This window comes from Trachemys scripta, chromosome 6 (assembly GCF_013100865.1).
Source record: "Trachemys scripta elegans isolate TJP31775 chromosome 6, CAS_Tse_1.0, whole genome shotgun sequence".
Lineage (NCBI taxonomy): Eukaryota > Metazoa > Chordata > Testudines > Emydidae > Trachemys > Trachemys scripta.
This window is the reverse complement of record NC_048303.1, coordinates 25,828,585-25,839,340: the sequence shown is the minus strand read 5'-3', so window position 1 is coordinate 25,839,340 and position 10,756 is coordinate 25,828,585. Positions and strand designations below refer to the sequence as shown.

Genomic DNA, 10,756 nt, shown 5'->3' with positions numbered 1-10,756 from the left:
TGCTGAATCTGGCCCTTTATGATTGGGATGTGGAAACTCGACAACACTTTGCTAGCCAACAAAATAAGTTCTTGTATAAGAGCAGCTTTAGTGGTGAACCAGGATGACCAAGGGTCAAATGATAAATGTAGGAGAATCATTCCAGGGGAAAGAAACCTCACTGAATAAATAAGCATGTCCAGAGCTTTAAGTTTGCTTCTGAAGCTAGGGCACTTCTGTGAAAATATGTGAGCTGGCAAAGTATTGAGAGGCCTAGTATGCAAATAAGTGCCAGAGGAATACTTCAGAATTCTCATTTCCAGTACTACCACAGAATGGAGCTTTTCAAGCTGAGGTAGGGTTTACGCAGGTCAACCACACATACAAATCAGTCAATACTCATTATATGGAGAAACGACGGGACCTGTTATGTTTGATAGGCATTTAATGATAAATATAAATCCATTGCTTTAAAAACGTACTAGTTTCACAATTTTATCCCACTCATTTTATCATCCATCTTGCTACTCGGCCCCCAGCCCATGTCCTTGTTTCGATCTAAGAGTAACTACGAAGAAAAAAAGAGGGGAGGGGGGTATTTTCAAACACAGGCACCTAAATTGTACTTGCAACATGTGTGTGTACCTGCAAACATGCCACTGCATGCATAAAACAGGTACGTGCATGTTGCCTGTTTGCAGAGTTTAGGTTCACAAGCTGCAGTGTACAAGACACCCCCTTTACTGGACAGCCTTCTTCCTTAAGAAATTGCCCCAAAGTATCTCCAAGGAGACTGAGTGTAGTTTTTCTCCATTTCTATTAGAAGATGCCTCCCCAAAACAACCCACCTTGAGAAAATTTTCCTTTGAAAACAGATTTTGCTAGATACTTTTCCATATGTAAATTCCTATTTTACAAATATACAAATGCATTTTGGCAAGTTCAACTTAGCTGCCTGTGTTTGTAAGTTTAGGTCTCAGTGAAAGTTAGGATAATGTGAAATATATGGTTATATTTGTATTAAGCAGAATTGTGTACAAGAAGCTACAGTATATTAATTCTTTTCATTATTTTAAGCTGTCTTCATTATTAGTGCATATTGCTTTGACTTATAAATGCTTCAGGCTCAGTGATAGGTACAGTGCTGTGCATGCAGGGTGCTTAATTGAATAAGGCAAAATGGTAATAAAGTTACTTCATTAAAAGGGAATATCATATCTCTTATTGCATTAATGGGCCATTCTTTTCCCTGGTTTCTGCACAGGGAAGCTATCCAGTCCAATCAGTGTATGTGTGCATTTGTGAGGTGTTTTTTTTTCTTCTCTCAAATTAATTTACATGTTTTAGACACTTAAATCAATCACTCTCTATAAATAGCATCTTGGTATTTGCAGATTTAGACTGAGTCTACAAATTGTTCTATGTGCCTGCAGGAAATAAGATGCAGGATCAAGGCCAATTTTGGAACATTTTTAACCCAGAGGGAAATATAAAGCAGACTTGCCAATTCCAAGCCATAGGCCTAGACCTATAGCCCTTATTTTAGCTTCAATGGGACTGTTCAAGCTGAGTAAGGGCTAAGGGCCCTCATTCAAAGCCCACTGAGGCTAATGAAAAGACCCTCATGGATTTCAGTGGGCTTCATGTCAGGCCCTACATTGGGTAGAATAAGGTTTTATGTACATAGAAAGGAAAAAACAAACTCAAAGGCACTTTTAAGCATAACCTGCCCAACTATTGACATTTTGACATATCCCATGTCAAGAAGCAAAATGAACTATAAAATATCTTATTTACTCTGTACATCACAGGGTCTTATGCTGACAGGGGTGACATTCTCCCCCCGGCACTTGAGGAGACCAGCCTCGCATTCAGTCATTGTCCTACTGGTGACTTTCCCATTCACTTCAACGCAAATGCTTATTCCTCCCTCGTCGCATTGCCCAGCTTCTCGGCACACACACGTGTTGGTTTGAGCTAAAAAACACACATACCCCAATATTAGTATCTCAACCACTGAAAGAAAAACAGACTCATAACTGCCCTACTATCAGAAATTGTCCCAGTAACTGAGCAATTTGTAGGAGCTCCTGCTCCTGGTCAGATGTTAATCAATATTCAGGTTCAGTGGAAAAACTGCAAGCACATGCAAACAGCAGTTCTATTGTAACAGGAGTCGTAAGTGTGTATTGGGGCTGCTGCTAGTCTGAGCAGTGCTTGCTGAGGATGACTGAGAGCACAGATCTCTCCTACCCATTTGAAATTATTGCTTGAAAAAAATACTAGCATGATTTATTATTTATCTGGTGGACGTATAAGATGACAGGTCCCTGCTCCAGAGACTAACAAGTTAAGGCCCTGATCCTGTAAACTCTACATATGTGTATAATTTTACTAATAAGTAATCTCACTGATGTCCATAGATCTGCTCACATAAGTGTATATATGCACATGCATAAGTGTTCACAGGATCAGGGCCTAAATAGCAACATACAAACAATAAGGGGTATGAGATTCTCTTCCATTTGTGTGTGTTTTTAGAGTTGTCAGAATATCAGGGTTGGAAGGGACCTCAGGAGGTCATCTAGTCCAACCCCCTGCTCAAAGCAGGACCAATCCCCAGACAGATTTTTGCCCCAAATCCCTAAATGGCCCCTTCAAAGATTCAACTCACAACCCTGGCTTTAGCAGGCCAATGCTCAAACCACTGAGCTATCCCTCTCCCCCTTTAGGTTTAACCTTAGTGCACAGTTGTCCTTATTTAAGGCTTAGTTATTTTGACTGTCTATTTGTTTAATCTTTGCCTAATTTCTTCCCTTTCTATTTTAACTCTTTACCCATTTTTATTGTTGTTTGCTATTTTCAAAACAATGTTTGCTAAGGATCACTGCATGAACCCACTAGACAAGATATAAAAATATGTTTTTGATGGAGTTTTATTGTAAGAAATATAACAACTAATCTGTATGTGGGGATCTCAAAGCACTTTACAAATACTAATTCTGGTCACTCTAGGTCAAAAGAGATGTAACAGAAACAGAGGAGATTAAAAGACCAGTGATCAGAATAATTAGGGGCCTGGGAGAACTTCTATTTGACAATAGATTTAAAAGATTGGGACTGTTTACTTTAGAAAAGAGAGTGTATAATGTTTGAGTATGTATGAGAGCATAGACCAGGCACTTTGCTTCATCTTTTCTCATAATGAAGGAACAAGGGGATGTTCAATGAAACTGAAAGGCAGCAAAGGAAATATTTTTTCCACACAATGTGTAATTAGCCACTGAATTCATTGCCACAAGATAACATTGAAGGCAAGTGCTCAGCGGGATTCAGAAAAGTGTTGGACATTGCCATGGACAGTGACAACATCCAGAGTTAAGATGAGCAAGGATTTAATAACAAACACCAGGGGTGAAATCATGGCCCCATTGAAGTCAATGGGAGTTTTGCCATTGACTTCAGTGCAGTCAAGATTTCACCCCAAAGGTTCTAGAATGGATATCAAATTTCATGCTCCAACCTCTAATTAATGGGAGTTAGCAAGAAACTTTCCCTATTATTCCACAATTATTTCCTACAGGCTTTTTTCCAGCATAGAAGCATTTGGTCACTGTCAGAGACAGGACACAGGACTAGATGGGCCTCAGCTCTGATTCAGGAGGGCAATTCCTATGTTCCAAACACCTCTGGAAGGTAGGAAGGAATTCTTATATCTATTTTACAGATGGGTAAATGGAGGCACATCAAGCCAGGAGCAGAGTCATGGCTAATGTGCAAGAGGATAAAGGTTTTCTTTTATTCACAGGGAGCTTCTCCTAATTCATCCACATTCAATGTGAGGACTCTCTTACCATTACATGTTTGCCACAAATGACATGAGCCACAAGGTTTTGCAGCAGCAGCAGGCATTTTGCAGTTTTCCTCACTGGTCAAAGAGTATTTTCTGCCCATACACTCAAGAGCATACATCTTACACACAGTTAAGGCTGTGTTTCTCTTGCTTCTCTCATCAGTGGCACAGACATCCAGGGACGGTCTGAAAAGAAAAGCAGAAATCGCATCATTTACTTCTGCTTTATCTTGGTACCTCTTAAAAGGGAAAAAAAAGTGTCATATTCTGATCTCACGTACGTTGATGCATTCCCAATGACTTCAGTGAAGTTACTCATGGCTTACATGCAGGTAAGTGAGATCAGAATTAGGCTCTCTGTCTCTCTCTCCATCACAGGTATGCTGTGCCTAACTTAAGACCTTTATCCGCCCTTTGAAGTCTCTGTGAATTTTGCCATTGATTTCAATGGGAGCATGTTTTAGCCTTTAGGTCCAGATCCACCAACGTATTTAGGCACCTAAACTCCAGATTTAAGTGCCTAAATATCAGTTTTAGGCATCACTGTTATCCACACCCTCTTGACAGCTAAACTCAGTTGCTTCTACCATTTGCTATTTTAAAAACACATTGTAGACTTACTGTATTGCTTTATTTGTCTGAAAATAACAAATTAACACCTGGTTTTTACAATACTTACAAAAATGTGTATACGAGGCTGTTTAATTTAGCTGAAAAGAAAAGACTAAGGGGAAGATCCTAACTCACTGATCTGCCTGCTTTGTAATGCTTCAGCAATCCAAAGCAAGTGAAAAGCTGATTGAACCAGCTGGTGAGGGAGTCCCCCAGGCCAAGGATATACCAGGGCAAGGGATGTGGCTGGAACATGCTGCACTCCAGCAATCCCCTTGTTGCAAAATAGCCCTTTGGGAACTGCTGCAGCCAGGCGTAATTTAGAGCCTCCTTGATGCCTGGAGACAGAATATTAAGATGCATAAGGAATGTGATGAAAGATAATATGGAGAATAATATATTGCCGTTATATAAATCAATGGTATGCCTTCAACTAGAACACAATGCGCAGTGCTGGTCACCCCATTTCGAAAAGGAGTTTGCAGAGTTTGGAGAGGGTTCAGAGAAGGATGACAAGTATGATTAGGGATAAAGAAAAAACTCTCATAGGAAGAGTGATTGAAAAGACTGGGATTGTTCACTGTAGAAAGGAGATGAATAAGAGGTGATATGATAAAAGTCTATAAAATAAAGAATGGTCTAGGGAAAGTAGATTGGGAACTTCTGTTCTTCCTGTCCTCTAACAGAAGAACAAGGGACATTAAATGAAACTGAAAGGTGAACTTATACTTTCCATTTTGTAGTTACGCTACTGATAATTCCGTCTTACCTGTAGTACTTTGCATTTGTCTTTATTGAATTTCATCCTACTTGTTTCAGATCATTTCTCCAGTTTGTCAAGGTCATTTTGAATTCTAATCCTATCCACCAAAGCACTTGCAACCCCTCCAACCTTGGTATCATCCCCAAAGTTTATAAGTGTACTCTCTATGCCATTATCCAAATCATTTATTAAGATATTGAATAGAACTGGACCCAGACAGATCACTGTGGAATCCCACTTGATACGCCCTTCCATCTTGACTGTGAACCATTGATAACTGCTCTGAGTACAATTTTCCAGCCAGCTGTATACCCACCTTTATAGTAGGTTTGTCTAGGCTATATTACCCTAGTTTGCTCATGAGAAGGTCATGTGAGACTGCATCAAAAGCCTTACTAAAGTCGAGGTATTTCACATCTACCACTTCCCCCCTATCCACAAGACTTGTTAACCTGTCAAAGAAGGAAATTACGTTAGTCTGATATGATTTGTTCTTGACAAATCCATGTTGATTTTTTTACCAATCACTTTATTATCTTCTAGGTATTTACAAATTGTTTGTTTGATTATTTGCTATATTATCTTTCCAGATATCAAAGTTAAACTGACTGGTCTATAATTCCCTGGGTTGTCCTTATTCCTCTTTTTATAGATAGATACTGTATTTTCCTATGGGAGGGCCAGTTCAGTCCTGCTTCTCTCCAAGCCCACAAATGACTCAGAGACTTTGTGCTCATAAAACACCCGATGCAGTCTATTTACAAAATTAGTTTCCACCACCCTTATACACTATATAGCCTTACACCTACAGTCCTAGAGATGCAGGATAAGGAAGGAGCTATCTACCTCTTCTCACTTTCTTCCTGTGTCTTTTGTATTATCTGCCTAATGGCCTAAATACCCTCTTAATTCTCCTCAGCCCATCAGTTAGGCACAGCTCTTCTTAATGAGGCCTACCACTTAGCATCCAGGCCCACCCAAATCTGCCACAGTGGCCCAGAGCATCTCTTGGGCACCTGAAATCCAGGATGGAGTGCAGGCAGGGCTGGAGCCCCCTGAATCCACAGGCTGGGAGGGGGTGAGTTATCCCAGATGAGGAGTGTGCCTCGTGGAGGCAGATCTGTGTGAGGCTAGCACTGGGGCCGGAGCGGAGTGAAGCCAGGCCAGACACCAAGATGCATGACTGGGCTGGGCGTGGGCAGGGCGCTGGAGACCGGAGCAGCAGCATGTGGTGCAGGAAGCACGAGGACACAGCGGCACCAGCAGGACAGAGGGACATGGTCGGGCGGGCAGACAGACACCGAGCTGGGGTTGGCAGGGGCAGGTGGAGCTCGAGCCCCAGTGAGGCCCCCCCCCTCCACCCCATGGGTGCACCCCGCAGCCTGTGCGCCCTGGGTAGCCTTGTCTTCTGATGGCTGCTGAGTGGTAAGGGCCGGCTGAAGGGGGTGGGGGAAGGTGGGCCCCCAGATTCCTCCAACCCCCCCCCCCCTGCAGCCCTGATCCCTCCTGCGCCCCAGTCCCATCCCTGCGCCCCCAGCTCCAGGCTCTGCTATGCCTCCAAGTTCTGCCACCTGACCCATGTCCTGTGCCCCCCTGGGTCCTGCCCCTTCCCCCCAGCTCTGGCCCTTGGCCTCTGCCCTCCCTGTCCAGCCCCTCCCGTGCCCCAGTTTTCCCTCCCCGCTCTAGATAAACTTCCTCTCTTCCCAAGGCTCAAGGAACCTGTTTCCCTTGCTGGGTACCCTGCAGGGTGGGAGTGCGGGGTAGCCTTTGGACTCTGCTCAACTGAAGTGGGGGGCCAGTTCCTATTATCTCCCCTCTCCCCTAAGGAATGTGAAGAATTTCAGCCTGAAGAGGAGAACCTCTTTTACCCTGGCAGTTACCCACACTGGAGCATTGGGGTGGGGTCGTGGGCCCATGCATATGCCCAGCTTAGCAGATGAAGCCCTGTGTCGGGGCACCAGGGCTAGGAAGAGGATGTGGCATTGGGGGAGAAGCTGAGCTTGCACAGTCTGTCATTGCCCGCCCACTGGAAGGTCAGGATTCACCCAAATTTCCACTCCTAGCTACGCCACTGAGGTCTACTCTAGAGTAATTAGTTAGAGTCACAGTGACTAGAGTGGTGGGTCAGCTGCTGTTGCCCAGTATTCTGCTGTATTTCTCTTTTCCAGTCTTCTGGGATCTCTCCCATCCTCTACAATTTCTCCAAGGTAATCGCTAATGGCTCAGAGATCTCTTTTTATATTTTTAATTAGACTGTGGAATTCAGTGCCATGTGATGTCAAAGGAGGGATTAGACATTTGTATGGATAACAAGACTATAGTTTTGGAAGGATATTAACCCTTCTGCTTCAGGGTTGAAACCAATGTCTAGCTATTGGGGATTAGGATAAAACTCTCATGTGGAGCAGATTCTCTCACATCTGCCTACTGTGGGGTTTTTCACTTTGTTGCATCTGGTGCTGACCACTGTCAGAGACAGGGCAGTAAACTAGATGGACCATGGGGTCTGAAACTGGGCTGAGCGGAGGCTGAGTTGTCTCCACAGCAAACAAAGGTACTACCAGACTCAGAGTAAGAAAACAAACTCAAGTTACATCCTTAATCCCTACATGGCAGTAAACTGCATCCCAAGTGACTAGGTGTCTATTCCTTCTAGTCTTCTTTAATAATTGATTTATTCTCTCTGCTAAAATGTTGGGGTGTTTTGTTTTTGTTTTTTGGGTTTTTTTGAGAAACAGTGAACTGATTGCAAAATAACTGTTTACTTACTTTTCTGCCACTTTGAACAAAATTTGTCAAAGGCTAAAAAGAATTATAAACCATGAGCCAAATCCAGACCTTTGCATAAGTGGCTGCAACACTACTGACTTCCAAGACTACACTGGTTACACTGGGCACAATTTAACAGAGCATTACACGTTGTCTATGGAAAAGGCCCTCATCACCGTAGTATCTGAGCACCTCCTAGTCTGTAATGTGTTTATCTTCAATACTCCCCTGTGAAGTAGAGTAGGGCTATTATCCCCCTTTTACAGATTGGGAATGGGGCACAGAGACTAAGGGTCAGATTTTTAAAGGTATTTAAGCATCTCAAGATACAGTTAGGTACCTAATGGGATTCTCAAAAGCAAGGTGCCTATCTATATCTTTAGGTGCCTAAATATCTTTAAAAATCCTTCCCTAAAGTGACTTGCCGAGGGCCACACTGGAAGTTTGGATTTAAAGCCATGTCCCAGGCTGCTGCCCTAACCACATGACATCCTTCCTCATAGCACAGCGATGAATCAGACCTACTAAAACTGAATTAACTTTAACTTTCAGACATTCAAAATGTGCTAATTAGAGCTTGTGTTGGCTAGGTGGCATTTTCAAAAATGCCTGAGTGACTTAGGAGTGCAACTTCCATTGCAAGTCCCAATGACTTTAAGTCACTTAGGAGACTGAAAATCCCCTACTTGACCACATTGAATAGTACCTTTTTCCCTGAGCCACATCGCCAAAGTCATTAGGCTTATTCGTGTAATTAGTAATTGCTCACCAATAAGGAGTATATACCTTGGGACCAGATTCTCAAGAATTCAGCTCCCATGTAGGTATCTAAACAAGTGCTCAGCTGCCAGTAGCTCCCACTGTGATGGACATGGCCAGATTTCAAGAGCTCACACCCAAAGTGCTCAGCTATTATGAAAGACTCACCCCGACTGTGGGTGCAGAGGCAATTTTGAAAATTCAACTTTTACTGCCTGGTGGGTCCCAGACATTTTTCTGTTTCCTCAAATTAAAAAAATAAATAAATCAGTGATTGAGCCATTTGATTTCATGCACAATAAAGGCAAATCCAAACCACAGCACCATTTGTCCCATTGGTAAAGTGACCCGGAGACTCAAAGCACCAAATAAATGAACAAAAATAAACTCAAGCCAGACTTCACATTATGAGGTGCAAAAAGGTGACCTTGAGCACTCTGCTGGTGTCACAGACTGGCCTCTTCAAATTGCTGTGTAAATGGGAGATCAGATTATTGTATCTCTTCTAGCTTTCCAGTCTCAGAAAAACCACCTCCTTTATTGCACGTGCTTATTACTTGGAGAATTTATATCCCTGGGGGACTCGGCTCTTACTCTTCCTTGATCTTTAAATATCCAGAATAGCATTTTATCTTCCCCCATCCCCCATTTCACAGATCAAGTGGAGCTGAAATTATCCCTTTACCTTCAGCCACTTACCTAAATTCCATCACTGCTAATTCCCACTGACAGGTAAGTGAAGAACAGGGGATTGATTGAGCAGTAATGTAAACACAGCACAATGACTTTCCCTGGTATAAGTAAAGCTGTCTAATCTGTCACGGACTGAAATCCTGAGAAATTTAATTTGTCTTGAATAAAGTGAGAAAGTTATTGTCAATGTCAGGCTGAACTTACCCACACTCATAGGGCATTTTACATACACATTTTGACTGTTGCACTTTCTCCCATGGCTGACATTTAGGTTCTGTCAGTTCTGGTTTCACGCTGGGTACTAAAGTGAAAGAACACAGACAAAACCATTACAGATCAGAAAAATGAAGGCTATTAAATGGCGACTGTGGAATTATCCCCCTGGTTGCATTAAAAAGGTTTATTATTATACTATGCCATAAAATTACAGCCTGCTTGTAATAAAAATTATCTACTGTGTAGATGGAATCAATAGAATTTAAAAATGTAATAACCTCTGTAGCTAGTGCAACTGCTGAATGCTGCTTTAGCTCTGGGCCCAGAGTCAGATGGGGGATGGATGGGGGTACTATATATGATTGTGGGATACTAAGACCACAGCCTATCATGCTGATCAATATTGTCTCATTGTTTCATTTTCCTCCCCTGTCAGTCTGTCTTTATCGATCTTTTATCTTTTGTCTTATACTTAGTGCCTGCTCTTCTGGGCAGGGACTGTCTTTTTGTCCTTTGTTTGTACAGCACTTAGCACAATGGGCTCATGGTGATAATACAGATAACAAAGAATAATAATAATATGCAAGTGCTGTCTACAGTCTAAAATTCCACTTCCCATTTTACAGTAACTGTCAATTTCTGCTGTACTGATCAGCACTCAATAATAGCTAGCAATGTTGACATCTACTTTGATGGATTTCATCTACACTAGGTTTCAGAGTAAAACCTCATCTGATGTAAATGGTGGAAGTTGAGACTTCAAATCTCTAGTTAGAAATATTCTGATTTGGAGGTTGCAGCCAATGGAAACTACAAATACCAGTATGTGATTCCATATGCATAAAGACTAAAAATAAAAGCAAGATTGGATCTTGTAGAACTCTATGGACATAGGTGCTGGAACATGGGTGCTGAGGGTGCTGCTGTACCCCCTGGATTGAAGTGGTTTCCATCATCTATAGGCTTTACAGTTTGATTCAATGGTTCTCAGCACCCCCACTATACAAATTGTTCCAGCATCTGTGTCTATGGATTGTGTTTGGACTGTGCTCTGTGTTTTGGCCTGCTGTATAGTATTCCGCTTTGGCCTGCTGCATTATATTCAAAGCTTA

General features: G+C 42.3%; 1 protein-coding gene across 2 annotated transcripts in view; it reads right to left on the bottom strand.

The window, feature by feature from the left end:
* Positions 1-406: 406 nt before the first annotated feature.
* The window catches only part of C7 (complement C7), a 35,224-nt gene continuing 24,874 nt past the window's right edge, over positions 407-10,756 (bottom strand). For both annotated transcript variants that reach the window (XM_034774111.1, XM_034774112.1), the window contains 3 exons: positions 9,633-9,729; positions 3,834-4,018; positions 407-1,956 (listed from right to left, as the gene is read on the bottom strand). In XM_034774111.1, the coding sequence (XP_034630002.1) occupies positions 1,769-1,956; positions 3,834-4,018; positions 9,633-9,729 (470 nt within the window). In that variant the 3' untranslated portion in view covers positions 407-1,768. The remainder of the gene's footprint in view (positions 1,957-3,833; positions 4,019-9,632; positions 9,730-10,756) is intronic.